General features: G+C 37.1%; 2 protein-coding genes across 2 annotated transcripts; one reads left to right on the top strand and one right to left on the bottom strand.

Moving 5' to 3' along the window:
- Nucleotides 1–29: 29 nt before the first annotated feature.
- LOC149909706 (uncharacterized) lies at nucleotides 30–7305 on the top strand. Its single transcript, XM_090120194.1, has 7 exons — nucleotides 30–66; nucleotides 1769–1797; nucleotides 1929–2084; nucleotides 2341–2418; nucleotides 2500–2562; nucleotides 2641–2821; nucleotides 7234–7305. Exons 1-7 carry the CDS (start codon nucleotides 30–32, stop codon nucleotides 7302–7304), a joined length of 615 nt encoding a protein of 204 aa, XP_089976320.1. The 3' UTR covers nucleotide 7305.
- A 3487-nt stretch (nucleotides 7306–10792) lies between these two features.
- On the bottom strand, nucleotides 10793–24484 carry Grip91 (gamma-tubulin complex component 3). The gene is made up of 18 exons (XM_090119790.1): nucleotides 24119–24484; nucleotides 22730–22896; nucleotides 22428–22541; nucleotides 22193–22343; nucleotides 21931–22113; nucleotides 21504–21586; nucleotides 21221–21338; nucleotides 20852–20983; nucleotides 20645–20735; nucleotides 19180–19361; nucleotides 18531–18741; nucleotides 14634–14773; nucleotides 14134–14340; nucleotides 13727–13944; nucleotides 11931–12072; nucleotides 11714–11828; nucleotides 11298–11472; nucleotides 10793–11079 (listed from the first exon to the last, which is right to left on the bottom strand). The coding sequence occupies exons 1-18, from the start codon at nucleotides 24186–24188 to the stop codon at nucleotides 11047–11049; spliced, it is 2532 nt and encodes an 843-aa protein (XP_089975916.1). The 5' UTR covers nucleotides 24189–24484; the 3' UTR covers nucleotides 10793–11046.
- Between the last annotated feature and the right edge of the window lie 1259 nt (nucleotides 24485–25743).

Genomic DNA, 25743 nt, shown 5'->3' with positions numbered 1-25743 from the left:
CATGCTGCGCAAACTTAGATCATTAAGTAATGGATAACACTCACAGGCGCTTCCCCTTTTGCCGAGGTATAAGATTATTCGAATCGAAAAGTCTTATGCTTTCATAAAAACTACTTGCGTAATCGATTACAAACACTCTGCGTATTCGTAAAACATCGAAAGGACGTCTGCGAGTGCTCCGCTAAAAATGCAGTTTTGTGCAGTCAAGTCTTGCAGAAACAAGTCAAACACATCAAATATTAAAAAAGATGGAATAACCTTTCCTTTGTAAGTATTTTTTTATTTTTTTTACCTAAATATCAATTTAAATGCAATTTCTAATAATCGTCGATGTATCGTTTAGCGACATGATCAAGACAAATAATCGAGTCATGTGTTTACTCGATCATTGATGCGGCTTCACGAGACTATCATGGAAAGAAAATATACAAATTTAATCTTTATGAACTAAGAGATAAAGTTGAATTTAAAACGCGATATTGAACCGCATTCCCCACGAGACTATAAAGCGATGTAGCGAGACTATCTTGAAGAGAAAATATACAAATTTAATCTTTATGAACTAAGCGATAAAGTTGAATTTAGAACGCGATATTGAACCGCACTCCCCACGAGACTATAAAGCAATGTAGCGAGACTATCTTGAAGAGAAATTCAAATTTAATCTTTATGAACTTAGTGATAGAGTTGAATTTAAAAACTCGTCGCTTAAAAGGTCGTAAATTTTTACGACTTTCTTAGTGACGGACTGCTTTTAACTTGAACGTCGATAAAAAAATATTTTTCTAAGTATAATTTGAAATGAGATGAGAATTAATCTTTATTATATTACAATTTTACACAACTGCATAAAACGGAGTATAATGTTTATTTTGTAAATCTTGTATATATTTATTAAAATTTACGCTCGGTTACTTTTAACTGGCAGAACATTTTAATGGAACGGAACCCTTCGTGCGCGAGTCCGACTCGCACTTAGCCGTTTTTTTGTAATGTTAATCTTGTAACCTTTCTATTATGTATGTTATGTAATTTGTTTATATGTATGTATTAATATTGCGTATATTTCAGATTTACAAAAAATCGAATTACAATTTTTATTATATCTGTAGCGACACCTCGGTACAGAAATAAAAAAAGATGGGTTGCACTCCGGGAGTGCCGGAAGAAGTGAAAACTTGATTATTAACGTTGAGCATGTTTGATATCCATCCGTCTTACGCTTTTTCGATCAGCTAGGCTATTCTGTAAAACACGCGCCCGAACTCGCATCTCACCTGAGTGAGTCGACTCACTTCACTTTCGAACGTTCGAGTTTTTGGTTTCGCATTCTGTAAACATCCGCTCGGCAGAGGCGAAGCGAAGCGAGTCTCACTTCGAAACTCACTTGCCGAGTGAAGGGAAATTATAGATTTGAATTTATCGACATTGTTATTATCTTTAAAATGCGGCAATTTAACACATTTTGAAGACATAATAACACTTTAGTATTGTACCGTGGGTGGAATTAAACTAAAATTGCAATTTTACACTGATAAATTCTTTAAAATTAAAATAATTCTAGCGTCACTGAAAAAAAAAGGACGATTGTCTGTGGTTCGTTCGTGACGTTTGTTTATTTCTCAAGTGGTTTTTTGTACCTAATTTTAAAGTGATTCGTGTTGCATTCTTTCTAAAAGTTTTGTTGGAGTTTTAGTTAATGTTTGAGTTTGGCTTTATTAAGTTGTTGTGTAGTTGGTGTTAAACGTGTTGCATAAATTATTTAAAGGAGAAAACTGCAAAAATAACAACTATGAGGTGAGTAATGTGATTCTTGTATTTAACTAAAATATTATCTTATACAACAAGCTTATTGAAATATTTAACTTAAAATCTTAAACATTTTAGCTCCTCGGAAAGGTCGTCTCATCCCTCCAGTGCCCAAGTAGAATCTAGTCGACTATCTTAGCAAACATCCTAGCTTAGCCAAGGGTTTTTCAAAAGTCCCGAGTGCTAGAGACGAAGCTAGAAAAACATGGGAGGAGTTGACTATCAAATTAAATAGCTTGGGAGGCTGCACTAAAACATGGAAACAGTGGACAAAGGTAGGCAATAGACATATTATATAAAACTATTCATCTTATACCGTGTAGGTATCTGGCTTACCTACATATTAATAAACTTTTAATTTTGCTTTAGTATTGGTCTGACAAAAAGAGTGCCGTGAAGAAAAAAGCTGCCCTAAGATACCGGGCACCCAATAAGACTGGTGGTGGATGTGGATCGGTGGTGGTGGTGGTGTTGATCCGATACATGTATGTATGTAAAATATAATTATTCAATGTCATGTTCTTTTTTTAGGAAATCCCCGTCCTTACTGATGCCAACGAAAGCCCCACATTGCCGACTTCATCTATGATAAATGAAACCACAACTATTGTAAGTAAATACCTAGTGTATTAATAAAATATTACTTAATATTAAACAACTTATTAGTAAATGTTTCTTATATTGTTCTAGGAATACCAAGTCTTGGATGAGACTGCTATAAATACGGAAAATGTTAGTATGGCAGATACTGAGGTATATATTAATAAGATATTATGAAAATGGTACTTTTTTATTGATTCCAGTATTTGAAATACTATGTTTTTTTTTCAGACACTTCAACTAATTCAGCAATATGTTGACTGTATCCCGAATCCCGAACCTTCCCCTGCTCATACACCACCGAGAGCGGAGGTAACGAGCCCTCTGCAAGCAGTTACCCCCTCTGGCTCGGGCAACTTTCCTGCTCGACGTCGATTGAATGTCGCGGGTCCATCACCACATCGTACTACAAGTAATTATGAGATTTATGAATTGATTTACAATATTTATAATCCATACTAATATTATAAATGCGAAAGTAACTCTGTCTGTCTGTCTGTTACTCAATCATGCCTTAACTACTGAACCAATTTGCATGAAATTTGGTATAGAGATATTTTGATACCCTAGAAAGGACATAGGATAGGTTTTATCCCGGAAATCCTACGGGAACGGGTTTTTCTTTGAAAACGCGGGCGTAGCCGCGGGCGGAAAGCTAGTCAACAATAAAAATTTGGAAATACATACAAATAAAACTAAATAATACTTGATAATGAATTAAGGAAATAATAATAACATCAGAAGACTTGTCAAAAATGCGTCACCGGTGGAAATAATAATAAATTAATATTTATAGACCGGGAGATACTGACACAAAATTTCGAGTCATTTGTAACAGGATGGCGGTTCTACAGGGGTCTTAGTACGCAATGACAAAAAGAAAAACGATGGCGTGAACGCTGGTACCGGCGGCTTAGTCGCGTGGGCGTTAGTCGAACTCGTCGGAAAATAGCGAAAGTCAAACGATTTGTAACAGTATGGCACTTATTTTTCCTGTAAGTTTGAGGATCAACAAATATAAATACAAAATTTCGAAGATCTATGTGTTGGAAATCTTCACTTATATAAATTAATAATAAATTAAGTTTTCAAGTAAGACAGCACTTTTTCCCCCTACTAGAAGTATGGCAAATATAATAATGGTCACATTTTATCAAATACTCTCCAAAAATCCAAATGCAATACTGGTACAAAAAGTTTGGCGAAATAAAATTTTTTTGCAGATTTTCGGCGGTATGGCGACCATTTGGAATCGTCCAAAAAGTATGGCATGGCGATTTTCGTAAATGGCTGCACGACGATAGTTACCTGTGCAAAAGTTCATTTCCAGCCTTTCAGGACGTCCACTGCAGGACATAGGCCTCCCCCAAAGATTTCCAAAACGACCGATCACCAGCGGCCTGAATCCAGCGGCTCCCCGCCACTTTGATCAGGTCGTCTGTCCATCGCGTTGTAGGCCGTCCCACACTGCGACGTCCTGTACGTGGTCGCCACTCAAGAACCTTTTTGCCCCAACGGCCATCGGTTCTGCGGGCTATATGCCCAGCCCAGCGCCACTTCAACTTACTAATACGGTGGGCTATGTCGGTGACTTTAGTTCTTTTGCGGATCTCCTCATTTCTGATTCGATCACGCAAAGAAACCCCGAGCATAGCCCGTTCCATAGCTCGTTGAGCGACGCGAAGCTTTTGCACCATGCCCGCGGTTAGCGACCACGTCTCAGATCCATAAGTCAACACCGGTAACACACACTGCTCGAAGACTTTCGTCTTCAGGCACTGAGGGATTTTGGACGAAAAGATGTTGCGTAGTTTCCCGAACGCTGCCCAGCCGAGTCGGATTCGACGATTGACCTCTTTCCCGAAGTTGGACTTACCTAATTGGACGGTTTGTCCCAGGTAAACGTATTCGTCAACAACTTCGAGAATAGAGTTTCCAACTGAAACCGGAGTGGGCACAACATGGACATTTGACATGATTTTCGTCTTGTCCATGTTCATGCTAAGGCCCACTTGTTGTGAAACTCTGTAGAGGCCACCGAGCATTGTATTGAGGTCTTCCAGGGATTCTGCCATGACTACGATATCGTCGGCAAATCGAAGGTGAGTGATGTACTCGCCATTAACATTGATGCCAAGTCCTTGCCAGTCCAGGAGCTTAAAGACATCTTCCAAAGCAGCGGTAAACAGTTTCGGAGAAATAACATCTCCTTGTCGGACCCCGCGCTGCAAAGGAATTGCCTTTGTGCAATGCTCCTGAACCCGGACTGACATAGTGGCGTTTTCATACAGACTTCTCAACACTTCGATATACCGATAGTCAATGCGGCAACGCTGAAGAGACCTCAATACGGCCCAAGTCTCGATCGAATCAAAGGCTTTTTCATAGTCCACAAACGCCAAGCATAATGGCAGATTATACTCCTCCGTCTTCTGTATAATCTGCCGCAGCGTATGTATGTGGTCCATGGTGCTAAAGCCTCTTCGGAAACCGGCTTGTTCGGGAGGCTGGAAGTCATCAAGCCTGCGTTCGAGACGATTCGTGATGACTCTCGAGAACAGCTTATAGACATGGCTCAGCAGTGATATTGGCCTGTAGTTCTTCAACAGGGTTTTGTCTCCCTTTTTGAAGAAGAGGACAACCATACTGCTGCTCCATGCTTTTGGCGCAGTGCCCTCGAGTAAGGTGGAATTGAATAACCTCTGTAGCACTCTGAGGATTGGTTTGCCACCCGCTCTCAGAAGCTCAGATGTGATTCCATCCTCACCCGGCGCCTTGTTGTTTTTAAGCTGTTTGAGAGCCATCCTAATCTCGTACAGGCTGATGTCCGGGATATCTTCGGTGTAATGTCGGGTTAGTCGGGCTCTAGGATCTTTCGCCGGACTCGCAACAGGCTTAGCAATGGAGGTGTAAAGGTGTCCATAAAACTTCTCGACCTCGCCTAGTAGCTCCGGTTGAGACGACACAATTTTGCCACTATCCGTCTTCAGCTTAGTCAACCGGCTTTGCCCAATAGATCCATCTCTTGCAAACACTTTTGAGCCTTTATTTCGCTGTATCGCTTCTTCAATGTTTTTTGTATTGAAGGAGCGGATATCGTGTCGCAAGGACTTTGTAATTCGTCTATTGAGCTGCCTATATGACTTCGCTTCATCGGAAGTATTCAGTAGCAAAGAGCGTCGCTCTGCCAGGAGCTTGAGGGTATGGTCGGAAAGTTTTTGTGTTCGATTCTTACGGGGAATCTTGCAGTGATGCAACCCTACCGTACGAATCGTTTCGATAAGCCTGTTGTTCATATCGTCCACAGATACGTCATCGCCTAGGCAAGCGAAGCGATTTTGGAGCTCGAGTTGAAAGCTTTCGGGGTTCTGAATTTGGGTGCGGAACGGTCGAAGAGTTGACTTAATCAAGCGAGACCTTTCGAGTTTCACATCTATATTCAATGTGCCTCTTACCATACGGTGATCGCTGCCGGTTTTGACCCTGTTGATCACAGAAACATCATTGAATATATGTCTCTTTGTAGTCATGATAAAGTCAATCTCATTCCTCGTTTTACCGTCGGGGCTTATCCAGGTCCACTTCCTATGCGGAGATTTCTGGAAAAAGGAATTCATCATGAAGAGTCCTTCTTTCTCCAGAAACTCAGCGAGCCTCTGGCCCCTCGGGTTGCGCTGCCCAAATCCAAATTGCCCCACTCTCAACTCATCATCGCCTCTTTTGCCCAGTTTCGCGTTGAAATCCCCCATCACAACATTGAAATGTGTTTTCGAGGTGTGTATGGCTTTACTGATGTCCTCATACATTACCTCCACATCTTCATCTGAGTGTGCCGAGGTCGGAGCGTAGACCTGAATAACCTTTAAAGAATATCTATCAGATATTTTGAGGATCAGGTACGCTACCCTGCTCGACACACTTTCGATGGATATGATGTTGTTAATGAGGGGTCTGCGAACGATAAACCCTATTCCACCTTGGGACTGTTGGTCGCCCTCCCGGTAGAAGAATAAATTACCGGATGTCAACGTTATCGAGTCCTCCCCCTGTCTTCGGACTTCTGATAACCCTATGACATCCCAGCGTAACTTACTCAATTCTTCTTCCAGCTCAACAATCTTTTCGTCCGTCCTCAACGTGCGTGCGTTGTATGTTACCAGGGCCAAGGGTCGTCGGGAGTGGTAGCCGGATCGCTTCCGGTGATTCTTAGCACCCCCCGCCCCGCCGTTACCATGGCCGCTACCGTAGCCAGGAATAGCGGAGCTGCCGGGTACTAGGGGCCTGGTTGTTGTTGCACTATTCATGTGTATTTTTTATGTGTATATTTTTGGGGGGAAAGAATGCCAATACTCGCCACGCTTGGCAGGCGGGTTGGCGAGCGCAGTTGATGGTGGGGGAGATCATGCATAACGCTGCTGCCCGTTTGCATGTAGTTAACCCTTAGTCGCCTTTTACGACACCCACGGGTAGAGATGGGGTAGTGCTATTCTAGGCCGGCACCACACGGCACCACACAACACATTCGCGTCGGTATGGCGGGCTGTAAGTCACACCGGAAAAGTATGGCATGACACTACCGCCTACTACTTTTTTATGGGCTATCGGTAAATTCTAAAATTTTTGTGTTACAAATCGTTTGACTTTCGCTATTTTTCCGACGAGTTCGACAAACGCCCACGCGACTAAGCCACCGGTACCAGCGTTCACACCATCATTTTTCTTTTTGTCATTGCGTACTAAGACCCCTGTAGAACCGCCATCCTTGTTACAAATGACTCGAAATTTTGTGTCAGTATCTCCCGGTCTATTATTTTTACGTTTCAGGGTCATCGAGTCGTCCACAACAACGGCAAAGAAGACGATCACCTCCATCACAAAGGCGGCAATCTCAATGAAAATTTAAAAAAATAAAATACTTTTATACTTAAATACATTTATTAGTTCTTAACTTATTTTAGTAGTAAAAAATTATCTGTGGTTTTACTTATAGTTTCTTAATTTACTAACATTAGTTTATAAGCCCTAATTGAGTTACTAACACCTATGAATATAATTTTCCGGAATAAATAATTTGCATTGATTTTTGATTGAATTAATTACAATTACCGCGTGTTCCTTGCCCTCCATAATTCATTTATCAATCTTTGTCTACATAGCTGACCAAGTGCAGTTTCATTGGGTACATCCTCATTTGAAGCTACACTTTGTCTGGTCCTATGAAAACCAGCCTCAACCTCTAGCTCTGAATTGAATATGGCTGGAGCTGGCAGGCCGGCACGATTACAAATATTGTGAAGCACGCAACATGCTATTACAATCTTCGAAACCGTGTTGGGGTCATAATGTAGGACTCTATGTGCTAATAGGCATCTAAATCTGGCTTTAAGGACCCCAATTGTTCTTTCTACGGTGTTTCTTGCAGTAGCATGCAGCTGGTTATAGTGATGTTCTGGTGTTCCCTCGTCTGCATTTGGAACTGGCACCATTAGGTACTGACGCTGCGGATACCCAGAATCACCTGTAACAATGAATATTGTTAAAAAAATAAAATGTTTTGTCATCAACAATTATAATTTATTAGGAGTTAGGAGTTTTCAATGATTTCGCCTGCTCTCCAATTTTTATGAATTCCGTGAACTTCGGTAATAAAGCTTAAGTTACTGAGAAATAAAGTAGTTTTTTTAATGATGAAAGAATTTTTGAAGGAATGAATCCAGTAGTTTTTGAGTTAAATATTTACAAACAAACAAAGATTCGTCTTTATAAATTAGCTAAGAGGTAACTCACCTAACAAGTACACAGATTCGCCTGTTTGTACTAATTGTTCGAGGTGGTCCCGAATGATGCAATTATTAAAAATAAGGCTGTCGTGAGTCGCTCCGCCATATGTTGCATCTACATGTATTATGTTCAAATCTGCATCTGTGAACTGCAAAAAGAATTATTTTACAACTATTTTTATGTGGCTGTTCTAATGAATGTTATAAAAAATATAGGTACTAGCAGAGTCTTGTGATTTATACTGCTTAGTTAATGATCCTATGGAATTGGTCCAAATATTTTCATTAAATCGATTTTCTATGGTTCAAGTGTGAAAGCGTATACAGACATTATTATATCAGGCTTACCATTTGTACATTTCTTGCATGATATCCTTTGCGACAGTAGTATCGTTCTTCATGGCAAGTTGGTCTCACCGTTGTCACAAAAGTCCCATCTACACATCCTATTACCCCAGGAATACTGAATTTCCCATAGAATCTGCAATAAGAAATAAAAAAAACATTACTTAAATATTTTTCATTAACATGATAGGTTTATTTAGGTAGGTACACAAACCTTGTTTTGAGTCTCAGTCTTTCTTCAGAATTTTGGGGAAATCTTATGTATTTTTTTACTATACTTGGATGGCTTAGGGCTTCTATGACCTCGTGGATACTACGAGATGCTGATGGCTGCGACACAAACGAATTTATGTGTTTTCCACATATCCTTTGATAGCTCCCAGTCGCAAAGAAAGAAAGTGCACATAACAACTGAAAAAAATGAATGAAATTTCTTGAAACTATCAAAATAAAAGGTACTTAATCTGATAAGGAAACTATCCATAATTAAAGTCGGTTAATAACTCAAAACGTTTTTAAAGAAACCGTAAGGGAGAGAAACTTTGGACTTTAACATAGGGTACCTAACTACCACTTGAAAGGGTGACATCATAAAAAATAATCGGGGATTAGATGACGTTATCGTTAGTGGTTCTATGTTCTATGCGAGGAAGTTATGTTACCTACCTACATACAATTGTAATGGAATGTTTTACAGAGTTATGGGAAAGTTATCCCAATATTCACACGGGATCGGGACTTCCGCAGATGAAATCACGGGACCGATGACTATTGTAACAGTAACTTTTCATGACATTATGAATACACATATAAAGCACTTAGATACATACCTTGACTCTAGCAGTTAATCCTCTTCGTCGACGTTGAGGTTTTTTTACTAAAACTTTAATGTCTTCCATCACTTGAGAAACTAGTTCTTCCGATAAAAGGTAGCATTCAACAAAATTTTTATTTCGATTAATAATTTGCATTTCCCGAATGCTGGTACTTTGCCGGCGACTTTCTATTATATCCACAGCATTAGCTTCTCGTATTATAGCACTTAATATAAAATAACGCGCCATTTTAGTAAAAAAATATATAAAATTTGTATCAAATTTGTTCCACAACCACTTACTCACTCACGAACTCGGCACCTAATAGGCGAGTGAATTGATGACAGGTGAATTCGTATTTGTAAATACTCGAACTCGACGTTCGAGGTGTAAAATTACCTTACAGAATGCCGAATTCATACTTTATACGTCAAAATACTCACTTAGCACAGTTCGCCTCGTCGCCGCTCTCGACGATGTGGCGCCACTAGTACTGTCGAGTTTTACAGAATACGAAATCGAAAACTCACCGCGGATTCCGCGTTCGAGTTTTTATAATAACCTTACAGAATAGCACTGCAGTCACGTGTCCTGACGCGAGTTTAAGATTTTATACCCAACGCCGCTAAATAAAAATTTCTGTACCGATATTTATTTTATTGAATATAATATGTGATGTGTTGAATAAATACATATTCAAATACAAATAAAATGGCGTTTTATTGTTTTTTCGTATGCATATAATAATGATGAAAACGTTACAAATGACCTGTGTAGTATTTTTTATGAATATAATATTAATGTTATTTCTAATTTACACAAAATTATTATTTTTGTAATATCGATATGGTTACATCACATCCCTTTAGAGCGATTGTATTATTACGTATATGTATAGAGATTTTTCTGTGTAATCGATGTATGTGTGCAAAAACATGCTAGTCTGTCCATTTTGTAATAGTTTGAGTTAAAGACACAAATTATTTTTGTAATGTGTGATTGTGTTTCAAAGTGTGAGTTACCCTCCCCGCACCAAAACCGGCAGAAAGTTTAGTTAGAACATTTGCCAGCGTGCTCCATCCATTACTTAATGATCTAAGGCAGAAAGTTTAGTTAGAACATTTGCCAGCGTGCTCCATCGATTACTTAATGATCTAAATGCGCAAATGTATGGGAGCGTTTCATGTAACATTTTTGGATATTTCTCGTTTTATTTTAAAAAAGTTATTATTGTCATTTTACTCATTAGGTATAGTACTTTCAATATCAGTTTAAAGTTTTTGATATTTGTCATAGTTACGGAATAATCGCCTGTGCACACTTTACGATTACACCCTATAATATATCGAAAATTGTTGTATTTTATAATGAATGAGATCATGAGTAAAATCACATTATCAGGAATATTTGATTACCATTTACAAGTTAAATAAAAGGAATATATTGCAGTAGGTATATTATTTAATTCAATTAGTAATTTTACAATGGCACTTATCAGGGATCAAGTTAAAAAAGTGGTGGTTAATGTCTCAGAGTACAATATAAAGAAACACAAATAAACACATTAATAATAATTAAATTGTTGTGTAATCTTATTATTGTTATAAAAATCAGTATCTCTACTTGGACCCAACGCATCCGAGACTACCAAGCCACTGTGCACAAAATAGGCCAGTGCTAGGCGTCATGGCTTCTTGTCACTTCTTCTTAGAGTGGTCAATCAATTTACTCTGAAAAATAAAATAATATCTATATACATATACCAATAAATAGCTTCTGTGTCTAAATGCATATATTTTATAAACTTGTAAATTTTTCATAAAAAAAGCTTACAAATATGAATAATGTTTATTTTTTATTATAGCTTTCTTGCTTTTTATATACATATTTGTGTTCGTATTTACCATAATTACGTTAGTTTGAATTTATAAATTAGTGTGAAGTGAACCTTAGCTAAATGAAGTCCAATTTCACTGAGTCGCTTGTGTTGATACGTGAGTGGTTCGTGCAGTTTGGCGTCCCCTCGCTTGTAGAAGTCACTATAGTCGAGACGGAATGCTAACGTTTGCAGAGACACTTCTTGGTGCAGAGCCAATTTCAGTATCAGGGTGGTCACGTGGCCTCTGTCATAGAAATTGAAAATACATAAAAAAAGAAAATCATTTTAGGTGAAGTAGAAATACTAAATTGATTTATATATTGAATGCCAAGTTTTCTATTTATTACATACTTGAAATGTGAAGTGATTGGGCTATCATGAAAATGGCGATATTGAATCCTTACAAAACAAGCACCTAATTTGTAATAAATTTTTATTTTGAGTCATTTTCTAGAAGTCAATAAGAAAATATTTCTTAATCAAACCTGTATGTTCGCGCCCAAACGTTCAAATCAGCTTTTCGATTGGCTAAGAATTGATGGAATATTTTCCTCTTCTCTTTATCAAGCGCCTCGTCTGCTGCAGTAATGGCGTATTCTCCTAAAATAAGGTACATAAAATATAATGTTCGTGCGTAATTTGAAATGAGATAAGGAAAAGTCCTTGAGAAATAAAGATAATATTTAAATAAATAAATTATACCTCTATCAGCTCGCTCAGCTTTCAACACTTCATACCACTCTCGTCGCTCGAGCTCCGCGTTAATGCCTGCATGTAGTGTCTGCTCGAAACTTCGCAGTGCCAGTGTTTCGTTCAAAACATTCCCCAAATAAGATTGCAACTCCTGTACATTAGGTATATAATTTGTTAATTTTCAAACAAAACATAACAGAGTTTTATCTCGATATTATTAAATATTCACAGACATGTATCAAGATAGACTAAGCGAGTGTATGTACTTCCCGTGTCCAAACTAAGTTTATGAAACTTACTTGACGCTGGCCTACACTCAGTCCGCGCTTGCAGTTCGCTAAGGAAAGACGTGAAGCTGAATAAAGTAAAATGCCGAATTGCGCCGTTATAAACTGTAGAAACTCCACAGCTGTGAGTGGCCAAGTTAGCATAGATGTTTCCTTCCACCGGTAAGTAATTTTCTAATCAGAATATGCACTATTTATTTTAAAATCAAATAAAGAATATATGTGGAAAACGATCGTGACAAACACGGATACCAAATCATACGAAATGATTCGGAATACATTGCGGCTTTTACTTGGCACGGTAAAGACCGCGTCGTATGATAACAAGCAATGAATAGCGTCTTCTCATTTTTCTGTTCTCATTTTTCTGTCCAATTTTGTGGTTAGTGATGTTCATTTGATGCAACAGTTCTCGATTCTAATCGATTTTATAATCGAACAGAAAAATGATAATTTGAAGGAGCAATTTTTCAGAAAAAAAGGCATAGATTTTTTTTGTCATTTAATACGACTTGACCTAGAAGTTCTAGTTCTCTCTTAAGTATTTTAATACAAAGGTACTAAAAATAAATATTATGACATGGACGCCATTAGTTAAAGTGTCATCTTGGGAGTTTTTTAAGAAAACTCCTTATTGCTTAGACTATGTTTGTTTTTTCAGTTTTCCAAGTAACCCGAACATAAAAGGAAAATGGATCGATGCAACGGGACATAAAAATTGATTGATTGACAGTTTCATTACTTTCTTTCGATGGCCTCTCTAGTACGTAGTACATGGTAACTCAATGGGCATATGTAAGAAAAAGCTAAAACACATTAGTTTACTTGTTAGAATATTAAAAGGTTTATAACTTTATTTTATCATCCCTCTGTCTATGGTAATTATCATTTTTCTGTCTTGAATCGATTTAGTAATCGATTACGATTCATTTATTTGACTACCTCTTAGACATAGATCTAGTTTGATCTGATTTCTTTCGATTTACTTCGATGGGATAGGACGATACTAGAATCGCCGCGCGAGTGGCGGCCTAATCGATTTAGCGTAAAATGAAATTAACATCACTAAAAAGCGCTCGTGACGTCATAACGCGTCAAGGTCAGTACAAAAAATATGACACGCTTGGTTTTCATACAGATCGCGGTACTTGCGTTGTCTACTTAAATATACATGTCTGTGTAAATATTATTTGGAAAATAGCTAATTAAAAAAAGAGCGTATGCGCCGAGCACACGTGTCAGAAGTGAAACTTCTTTAGCAAGATTCAAAGATACCAAAATTGTCGCCTTACCCTATGGCGTGACGGTATTGCTATGACGCGACCTTGAAATTTTACTCTTAACGCGCCTTAAGAAGTTTCACTTTAAAAAGTAACCCTTGGCACACATAAATCGATCACATCTGCATCATTATCACCAAAGCTATTGTCAATATTTTTTTTTTCACGCGTCGGCGTACCTGGGTAATGTCATGTATCGAGGCGTGTAGGCGAGAAGTGTTACAAGGAGCGTGCGTACCTGAGTGGTGTGGTGTATCATGGCGTGTATGGAGTGTCGGTCGAGCGCGCGGTGGTGCAGGCGCAGCAGGCGGTCGAGGTGCGCGCGCGCGGCCGCGGCGGCGAGCAGCTCGGCCCACGCGGGCTCGGCGCCCACGCAGCTCGCCTCCTGCATCGCACCGCACAGTCGCAGCGCCTCCGCTCGCAGACACGACACGCGCCGCATCAGACCCCACACCTCTGCATTAGCATCGAATATGTGTTATTTTACAATATAATTTGAATTTTAGCGCATAAAGCGCGAATTCGCTTATGCCCAAATAAAAAAAATATTATAATAATAACTATTTTTTAGTTTTATAGCAAGAATGTATGACGTTCACCTTTAATGTCTATGAATAATGATATCTATCCCCTGAAAGATCATACCGGGCATGCCCTTGAGCCGCTTGTGCAGTATGGCGTGGTCGCGCCACGCGTCGTGCAGCGCGTACTCGATGCGCTTGACGCGCCACAGCTGCGTGAAGAGCGCGCGGTACCGCGCCGCGCACGTGGCCGGGAACAGCGTGCCCAGCGGCCCGTCCACGCGGTACTGCAGCGCGAACACGTCCCACCCGCTGTCTTCGCGCCCGTCACCTGTTGTGATGTTACAATACAAGTTATAATAGAAGAAAGATCGTGATGGTTACGCATTGTACGCCAAATATGCACTGTGACATTCGCTTCGTTGAAATATTCTTATAAAATGTTCACTGACATAAAATTAGCAGCAAAATATTAACACGATATGCGAGTGTAATGTTTTACATATTAATTAAATTGTAAGGCTTTACATTTCATATTTCATTTAGAATAGTTTAGAACTAGAGTTCTTGTTCATAATTCCAAATAAAATAAATACAATTTTTTTTGAAGTTACAAGTACTTACAGTTAGGATAAAGGTTAACATGCAGCCTGGCAAGCACATGCGGCGGTTCGAACTGTGCATTGGTGGCGCGGACGGCCGCCTCCAATGTACATGTCAAGTTGTGTACATACAATGATGTTGCTGGCTTGTTTAATTCCTCCCTAAAAAAGTGGTGTGTGTCATTACTAATGTTAAGATTAAAATGATTTCATATTAAGGAAAATATAATTAAAACAAAACCTATACCTGGAGTTGTAAAAACAGTAAATTATGAAGGTTTTAAAAGGTTTCGGATCCGGCAATTTATATTATGACTAGCAATGCCCTGCGGTTTCACCCGCATAGATAGCGATATCGTGACAGTGAAAAGTCTACTATAGGTCGGACTATAGGTTTAATTTTTAATCACATGAAAATCACCTTCACCCCGTCCCGCACTACGGCCTGCTTCTTTTTTTTTTTTTTTTTTCAAATCTTTATTTAATGAGCTTAATCACAAAATGAATATGTCGCTCAGGTACACACATACACATACGTACACAGGTACATAAATTCAGTAATTTAATATCTAATTATATATCTAGCTACAAATAATTTAATGAGACTGATCCAAGGCGAAACCTATATTATATAGTCTGATAATACGTTTTATTTCTTCCGAATGGGGGTTAGACAAAATAATGTTGACGTCAGCAAACGTATTCAATATGTCGCTACAATTCGATAATCGGTAGGCTGCATTACGGGAACATTCCATCAATACATGCGTTATGTTCTCAGGAACACCGCATTGTTCACAATTCGGTGACAAAACCTTTTTCATCAGAAACGCAAACTTGTTTGATGGGACATGCCCGGTACGCAGCCTCATAATCAAAACTATGTCCTTTCTACAAAAGCTGTGATGCTCAAACCATGGAATCCTCAGCGGCTGTGGCTGGACGGTTTTATACCATATGCCTTTTTCTTTTGAACGCGCATCAAAATATTCCTTCCATAGGTAGGCAGTAGTTTTTAATTAAACAAATGCAATTCGAGTAATAAGGTAACATATTATAGTCCACTCCATCTGAAATAGCCTGTTTAGCCAACATATCTACTCGCTCGTTATGTTCCAGTCCACAATGTGATGGAATCCACTGTAGTTTAATTGTTTTGGAATTACCAGTTAAATTTAAAATATGACTTAAAATCGTGTAAGCTATAGGGGTACCTGGTAGGCCCGAAGTACAGCGGATTAAATGCTGCAACGCGCTTTTGGAGTCACTAAATATCACAATATTATTTTGGACTAACGAAGTTGCGTAGGACAGAGCCTCACAAATTGATATTAGTTCTGCTTCCATTATACAACAGTAATTGTTATTAATTTTTAGTTTTAAATTTATATCGCATTGGATGTCGTAGAATGCAGAGCCGACCCCCTCCCCATCCTTGGAGCCGTCAGTGAATATTTTATAATAATTAAAATATTGCTTATTAATTAAATCCATACATGCTAAGTTTAAATCTAATGAGCTATAATTTCGTTTGGGACTAATTATACTAGGAATACTAACATAAACTATATTATCTAAATTGATATTAGTGACCCAGGTATCCATTGAAAACATCTCCAATTGCCGAGTATTATAAATATTAATGTTAGATAATTTTTCATACAGAATCACAAGTAATGGCTTCTTTTTATTACGCCAATAATTGTTATCTTTTAGTGTATATAATTCTTCTAATATATGAATAGTTACATTATTTGATCGAGCTTTGGCTTTTAGTAAAAATTTACCACCTAAATACGCCCTCCGTACATGCAATGGAGAGAGGCTAAGTTCACTCTCCATGGCATGTATTGGAGTAGTTCTTATAAAACCACCTATTACCCTCATTGCTTGATTTTGTATTTTATCTAATTTACTTGTATACTTCTGGTAACTATTATCATATAAAAAACATCCATAGTCTAGTCTACTCCTTATTATAGCAATGTACAATCTTCTAAGCTGTCTGGGATGAACACCCCATGATGCCCCAGCCAGAATTTTGATAATATTTAAGTATCTAGATATTTTATAGACCAAGTTTTGAATATGTATATTCCACTTTAAAGACTGATCTAACCACATTCCCAAGTATTTAACAGCATTAACTACTTCGATTGTAGTATTATTTATATTAAGAGACATTTGTTGTCTATTGACACCTCTTTTGAAAATACAAAGCTTGGTTTTAGTTGGAGAAATATCTAAACCTAACTCACCAAGTATATTGTTTATTTTGTTTAAAGTTATTTGCAATTCCCTAGATACATACTCAACATTTTTTCCCGAAATATACAAAACATAGTCATCAGCATACTGAGAAATCATAACATTAGAAATCTGTTTGCTAACCTGGAGAATTGCAATATTAAATAATAGAGGGGACAATGGGTCTCCCTGAGCCAAACCTCGTCCTGTACTTCGGGATAATGTAGTATTGCCGATCTTTATATTAATATTTCTCTCCTTCAAAAAAGTCCATAAATATTTACAAAGTTTAGAGCCAGCACCGAGCTGATCCAAAATTAAAAGAAGTGCTTTAATGTCAACGTTGTTATAAGCATTTTCAATGTCAATAAAACATCCACCTGTTAGTAAATTTTTGGAAAATCCTAGCTGAATTCTACTCACTAGATTAGTGAGATTGTCAAGACAAGATTTAGTTTTTCGAAAGCCCGTTGTCTCCTCATGAAATAGATTTTTACCTTCAACTAACCATTCTAACCTATTCCTCAACATAGAATGTAAAATCTTACTAAAGCAGGACATAAGAGAAATTGGTCTTAGCGCTGAAACTGAAGAGGGATCGCGACCGACTTTAGGAATGGGAATAACATAAATTTCTCGCCATTGATAAGGAACGAAACTGAGTGTGAAAAATAAATTATATAACTCTAGTAAGATTATTAATGCATTTTCTGGTAGGTGTTTAATCATTGAATATGATATCTGATCGTCTCCGGGTGCAGTATCTTTATTTTTAATGCATCTTTTAAGTTCATTAAGTGAAAAGGATGATTCTATCTTTATATTCTTCGAGGAAAAGGCCTGCTTCTTGTATTGAACAGTATACCTACTATTTTCTGTAGATTAACACTTTTGAAAATTCGTTATATCTTTTGAATGGAATATCCAATTTTTTTCATTTAAAAAGTATTTTGCTGGTATTGAAACAGTCTATAATAAAACATCATTTAATGGGATAAGGATTAATATATGTGTATGGATAACATGGTTTGATTACTGAATGCACTTCTATTTACTTTGAAAACGTAAGAAAGTCGTTGTAGTAACATAACTACTGAAGATGGACATATGGTATCGCGGACTTTCTTGTAGATATTGATCCATTCTATAATACCGTAGAACATTTTTTTGTTCTATCTTCAATAGATTCCGCAGCGCACGCGATGACAGCATTTTTATTAAGGAATTTTTTACACCTTGGGTTACATTATTGCATTTTTGGTAAGGATCTCTATTTTTTTTGAAAATGCAATATAGCCTATGTTGCTCAGTGAAGATGCAGCTTTCTAATGGTGAAAGAATTTTTGAAATCGGTCCAGTAGTTTATGCGTGAAAACCATACATATATACATACTTACATAATTACAAACTTTTCCTCTTTATAATATTAGTATAGATGTCTCCTAAAGGTTTTTGAAGTGAAACTTCTTTAGGCGCGTTGAGGATAAAATTTCAAAGTCGTGTCATGGCATTACCATCTCTTCATGGAGTAAGGCGACGATTTTGGTATCTTTGAATATTGCCAAAGCAGTTTTACTTCTGAAACGTTTGATCGGCACAGACGTTCTTTTTTTATCATACATCGCACCTGAGCCTAAAACAAATCCAATGGTACACAAAGACCACTACTAACTGCAATAGCGTCATGAGGTGGTGCACGAAGTCGCCCTGCGCGAGCAGCAGGTAGCGGCGGTGCGCGGCGAGGTGGTCCAGCAGGTGGTGGTGCGAGGTGAGCGCGGCCAGCAGGCGCGCCGCCGCCGCCGCGTGCGCCAGCCCCACGCCCTCGCGCAGCCCGCCCGCCTCCCACCACCCCGCGCCCGACGACTCCTCCTCACTGCTTACAGCTTCAGAAACATGCGTATAACTTATATTATAAACGCGAAGTTCTTAAGTGTGGATGAATGTATGGATGTTTGTAACGTAAAAGTAAAAACTGCTGGAGAGATTTTGAGATTATCTCTAAATTGATTGAAAAACGATTGAATGGTGCATTATAGCGCCTAAGTTTAGGCGTTAAGTAGAAATTATCGCAGACGTTCCGACGTGAAAAATTACAAATGTCTTTCTTTTAAACGTCAAGTTAAGCAATGATGGCTTCATTAACGATCCCACGTTCCACGGGATGCGCTCCCACGGCAAGAAGTGAGTTTTATGCGGGAAGATCGTCATCATTTATAAATATTTATAAATTCTAAATCTTGAACTGAAACCTATATTGATTTTTTCTTTTTTCTGAAAAAAATTACACCTATACAAATCACCCAATAATGAAAATAACAAACCATTTCGTGTATGGGCAGCAAGAAGATGTTGTAAATGATGAGCATGGTCTGGTGTTGAATCTGCTTCCCCAGGATGATCAGGTAAATCAGCACAAGCTTCTCTCATAAACACTACGCTTTTTCCAGTTGCCAGGATTTGTGCGGCTTGCTCCCGACACATAAACGATGGAACCATCCAATCCCTAACAGAAAAATATGTTTGAATCATCTTAGGTTTAACATTAAATTAGTAGGTATTCTTCATCTACATAATTATTTACATTATCCATTCTCAGAAATAAATCATTATTTATATAAATTTATAAAGAATAGAAAAAATTCGATCACGAGGCGGGACTCGAACCCGCATCCTTTCGCGCCATTCCGGGGCGGATGCCTGACCAATTCAGCCACTCGTGACCCGCCAGAGCAATCGAATTTATTCCATTCTTTCAGTTTTATGTGTCTAAGGCCATAAAACCAAAAATATCAATTTCAACAAAAAAGGTCGTGTTCCATCGTTACAATATTGTATTCACTGAAAAGTGTTTCATATTGGTTGAGATGGTTGTTAATCATCTCAATAGATGGCGCGCGGTGTGTCCCTTAGACACATAAAATAGTCCGGGATACATCGCCCATTTTTGCAAGTGATAACTATCAAGCTAATTTTTCGTGAGTAGCTTTATTTTGATGAGATGCCCAATAATTTCATGTACAAAACTCTCGATTGTGGTAGCTACCAGAGGAAACAAGGATAAAATATTTTGATTTGATGGTTCTCAAATATTAATTACTAACTGAATGTATTTTTTTTGTTCAATCTCAAGATAATTATCTAAATTATTCGAAAAAATATTTGTCCTACAAAATCTATGGTTTGATCAAAGAGTCCCCCTTTCCAATGTGTATCGATAACGAAGTCATCATAAATGATTACTAACCAGCTGATTTTTTTATTTTCACTTATTTAATACTTATATAATTCAACAGACATATTGTCCTACAAATTGCGTAATAAATATTTGAGAACCGTCAAATCAAAAATTTTTATCCTTGTTACCTCTGTAAGCTACCACAATCGAGAGTTTCGTACATGAAATTATTGGGCATCTCATCAAAATAAAGCTACTCACGAAAAATTAGCTTGATAGTAATCACTTGCAAAAATGGGCGATGTATCCCGGACTAAAACTGAAAGAATGGAATAAATTCGATTGCTCTGGCGGGTCACGAGTGGCTGAATTGGTCAGGCATCCGCCCCAGAATGGCGCGAAAGGATGCGGGTTCGAGTCCCGCCTCGTGATCGAATTTTTTCTATTCTTTATAAATTTATATTTATAAAGCATTTGAATGCCATAAAACCAAAAATATCAATTTCAAATCATTATTTGTCTAAAGAACTGAGCTCGAAACTCATTTATGACTAAAGGTTTTGTTTTTGTAATTTATTTCGTAATAATAATATATTAGAACACCTACTTACCTCACTCTGTATTTATCATGCCACATTCTGTCAATAGGTACACCACTACGGCTCTCAATGAAAAACTCATTGAAGGGATCGTCAATCTCTCCTAAAACATAAATAAACATACATTTTTATTGTATGTTTGGCGAAGAAAGGAGATATCCAAAGAATATATGAATAAATAAATAAAAATAGAAATACATAAATGTGTATTGTAATTACCATGTAAAAGCCATCGAGTTAGCATAAGTAATAATGGATATGTAAGTGCAGTCAGGAGTCTGCGAGCTAAAGCCGCCACTCGTTCGTCACCGTGATGAACAAATCGGTGAATGCATGACGCCAATTCACCACCTGGAATATTTTATTCAATTACCTCCCAGATTTAAATCTTGCCTACAACAATTGCAATATTTATTTTTACTCCTAAAAACCATAACAAATATGCCAAGTGTAGTTATAATAAGATCCATGTACCACACCTATACTTATTTTTTATAAAGAAGGCCTAGTTACCAAACCATTACTGCTACAAGCTGAGATCATTATCCAAACATGAGCATATTATTTATCTATTTTATACTGCATTACCTTTTTTATGTTGAGCAGCATGTGTAATATTTGCCAGCCAAGTCAATCTATGTAAAGGATCTTGAGCCCAAACACATACGCGCCGAAGAGTGCCCCCACCCCCATCACTTTCACAGACCTAAAATAAATTTTTCGTTACTATTAAACAAGATGCTTTAATTGATTATTCATTAATCAATTTATTATTTTATTATTCATGTGCTTGTATAACCGAACCTATAACTTATTCTCCAACCTTTAAAAATTGCTCCAAAAATATGTTAAAGGGAACAAAAATAATAACCTGGGATTGTAACAATGCAACACTTCTATAGTATTCTGTTAACTCATCTCTGATTGCTGCCACCAAGCCCTCACCCATGAGACCTATAAAATAATGGTCTTCATTACATTGTTATACTTAAATTATCTAATAACTGTAAAAGATATATTTAAATGTATAATTATGAAGCTTTCCGCCCGCGGCTTCACCCGCGTTTTCAAAAAAAAAACCCGCATAGTTCCCGTTCCTGAGAGATTTCCGGCATAAAACCTATCCTATGTGTTAATCCAAGATACCCTCTATATGTGTGCTTAATTTCATTGTAATCGCTTCAGTAGTATTTGCTTGAAAGAGTAACAAACACACACATACACATCCTCAAACTTTCGTATTTATAATATTAGTAGGATAGGATTTACTCCAGTCTCCATGTTTTTTTAAACCTTACCTTGCGGCATAACTCCCGAAGTAGGATCAATAAATTCCTTGAGTCTATCATGTAAAAAACCAAGGTGTGCAATCCGAGAATAAAGTATTTGTATGGGTCTAGGCCATGAACAACTTGTTCTCGCCTTAACACCTGTTGCTGCCAGGACTGCATCCCTCACACATGAACGTTCATTTGAACGATCTGTAATATAACTACTTGTTATTTATACATTTAGGCATTGCTTAAACTATTGACATTGCATTAAATTATAACTTCTTACCACATGTCTGTAAGGCCAAGGCCATATTACTGTTATTGGAAGGAATACTTGGATTGGAATTTTGCTGCTTTGGAGTGTTTCCATCCCAACTTAATGATCCCATTGTACTTTTGCTGGAAGTAGTTGTCCCTGAAAATGCCACCACAGAGTTCTGCAAAATTAAATAATGTTATAGCAGATATAACTTTACTGTTTGGTATTGTAGGTAACTTAGTAAAAACTTTACAACACTTACTGCAATATTGAGATTTGGCACTGGGAAAAGTTGTTGAGTTGAATCTGATTGTTGGGGACCATCTGCTAGTTGAAGCAAGAGAGATAATACTGCTACCCGTTGCTTTAATACAAACTGGAAAGTATTCAATAATATAAATCTATTTCTCAAGTAGTTCTCATAATTTTTTTTTTATAAATTTTTAAGAACTTTCAAGGTTGGTAAATAAATTTCATTTGATACATAATTATGGATATATACATAGACTAAAATTGTAATATAAATAATATGTGAACTATGGTAATAAACACTTAAATACTTACTGTATTTTTTAGTTTTGCAAAGGACTCATTAAACTTGTCTGCATCTCTACTTGAAATAGCAGCTAATCGAGAATTAATTTTTTGGCATAGTAATTTTTCATCAAGAGGTGAATTGGTTTTGTCATTTGTTGAAGACAAATAAGACAGGGCCATTTCATATGCTCCGTCTGAAATAATTAATAATTTTATAAAATTTCCTTACTAATTTTACAAATGGTATTTTTTAATATTACACTACTGGCCCACATGAGAAAAATTGATGGGTCAAATGAGTTACCAGGAGAACTGCTTACAATGATAAGGGACCATAAATAATAGTATTCAGCACTACACCATCATTTTATAAGCAGTCTAATTGAGTGGGGAGAGTTCTAAATTACGCCTAGAGGGAGCATATACAGGGTGTAATTATTGTTAAGTGTGCACAGGTGATTATTCCGTAACTATTACAGATATCAAAAAATGTTAACTGATATTGAAAGTACTATACCTAAAATGACAAATAACTTTTTAAAAATGAAGCGGGAAATATCCAAAAAAGTTACATTAAACACTCCCATACATTTAATTTCCCATACATTTTGTGTTCAAAGCAAATGTTCGTAGTGACGTCCTCATTTTGGAATACCATTGTATTCCACATCAAGCTCTATTTAGAGTTTCTAAATGAATTTTCATTAAAATTTGTGAAGTAATTTAAGCACAAAACCAAAAAAGAACCAAAATTTTTCATATTACATGCTTGGGATAGTCATATCTCATACTTAATGTATGGAAGTGTATGATGTAAATTTTTTGGATATTTCCCGTTTTATTTTTAAAAAGTTATTATTGTCATTTTACTCATTAGGCTTTCGATATCAGTTTAAAATTTTTTGATATCTACAATAGTTACGGAATAATCGCCTGTGCACACTTAACGATTACACCCTGTATTTCGTTCATTGATTTTTCATAGCAATTAGCATACCATAAATAGACATCTTTTTTGTAGAGCACTATGTGGTTTCTTATTATTTTTCATGGATCTATTGATGGCATGGCATGCCATACAAAGTCATACCTATGAACAAAAAACCCTCCCTCTACTCATATTTATGAACTCTCACCTGCACTCTGTTGGACAGCTTACAAGTTACGGAATAGTGCTGAATACTATTATTTTATGGCCCTCTATTGTTCTAAACAGGTCTCCTGGTGACTCATTTGACCTATCATTCGTATCCCATGCAAGGTCTATATACTCTTCTTAAAATTTATGAAGATATCCCTCAGATAACTTTGGATAGTAAACATAATTCAATTATCATTAAATAAATTAATGTTTAAATTATTATATTTAAAAAATCACGTTGACACATGAATAATTTTCGAAAAAGGAAGAATTACCTGGATTAGATGACAATCCTTTACATAATTTATGAAGTAATGAAGCAACATTGTTCAAGGAATTATCCATTCCAGTAAAACTCAAAAATACACGTAAATTTCACTTTATTTCTTATTTTAATAAATGACCGCAAAATTTAAAAATAAAAGCTTAATTCACACTTGTCATAACATTTATTTATTCAGCGCTCTACCTATGCTGACATTTAATGTACTTAACTAATAATGTTAAATGAACAGGCACAATTTTTTATTATAATGTACATAAGCAATCAAATAAAACGAAGTTTTATTTAGAAGTTAGTTAATTATTTTGAATTTTGACTTTTGAATAAAATTCGAGTACTGAAATTTGACGGATAGAAATATGTAGATAAAAAAAATAAAAATAAGACGCTCGACCACAGAGTATAGTAAATACGGATCTTTTGGCACGTAGGTGACAGAGTCAGTAGTACAAGTAGCCGGCGCATCCGACCACGTCAAACCAATATTAATAATAATTATGTCGGACCGACCGCTCTCTTCACTTTCCGATTTGGTCGTGGTCGGATGGTTGGCACCAACCGAATCGGAGCGTCTGTAGATGCTTTAAAAGATATTAAAGAAAATGCTTCAATAAATTATATCGTCACAGATGTAATAAAACAGCAAATTTATAAGATTTATGCGAAAGTAACTGTATATCCGTCTATCTGTATGTCGATTTCTTCTTCAAGCTTAATTTACTGAACCGATTTGGATGAAATTTGGTACAAAGATAGTTTGAGACCTGAAAAAGGGAGATAGGTTTTATGATTCGAGCATTTCTTTGACTTTGCCAGCGATCAACCGGGCGGAAAGTATTATATCATACCTATACATATAACAAAAAGATATATAACTTATGCCCAGTTGAAATGATTTATGTGTGTATTTGAACGACAAGAAAGACGGAAAATTCAGTAATAAATATCAGATAGTTATGAAGGTGCTAGATCCTGGTATATGATTGTCAACCCGGAAAACCACCAATTTCCCAATATTTATGATCCTCGCATTGCCAGCTGCAATGGATGATCTGCCGAGGACTGGATCCAATAAATAAACGTTTGCGACATCGACCACCTTTATGGGTGGTTGTCTACGTGTACTTCTTGCTCACGCTTCGAGCGGGAAACATACTTTTTATGTTAGAAGGTGTAGATAATAAACTATTTTAAGATCATGCGCCTCTCGGGCTCGCCCAAAGTATCTAGCCAGCTAAGTTTGTAATCCAAGTTATTTTGGCACTATGTCTAAAGTCCGGTCGCGGAGCAGGAAGAATTTCGTACATTAACCTGTTATTACCTGTCACTGTCACTCCCTTGTAAAAATAATGTGTCTTGCTCGCACAGGTGCAATGACCGCCGTCCTTAGGGATTGTAAACCTTAACCTGAGAGCGTACGGTTTGTGTTTGCTTGATTGGTGTCAGGTGTTTTATTATGATTTTGTGAATTCAAAATTTATAAGAATAAACCTCAAACTCCTTATGTCCAATCAAAATCCGCCTAAGTCGAAATCGTGTGTAAGAGCGTATACGCACTATGCGGGTAGCCGCATTGCGGGTAGCCGTCCGGCTGACCGCAAGCACAATTATGTACGT

The sequence above is a fragment of the Colias eurytheme genome, chromosome 3 (genome assembly GCF_061535395.1).
Source record: "Colias eurytheme isolate Ceu_HAF_F1 chromosome 3, ilColEury1 Martin Lab GWU primary, whole genome shotgun sequence".
NCBI classification, from domain to species: Eukaryota; Metazoa; Arthropoda; class Insecta; order Lepidoptera; family Pieridae; genus Colias; species Colias eurytheme.
This window is presented reverse-complemented; position numbering and strand designations above follow the sequence as displayed.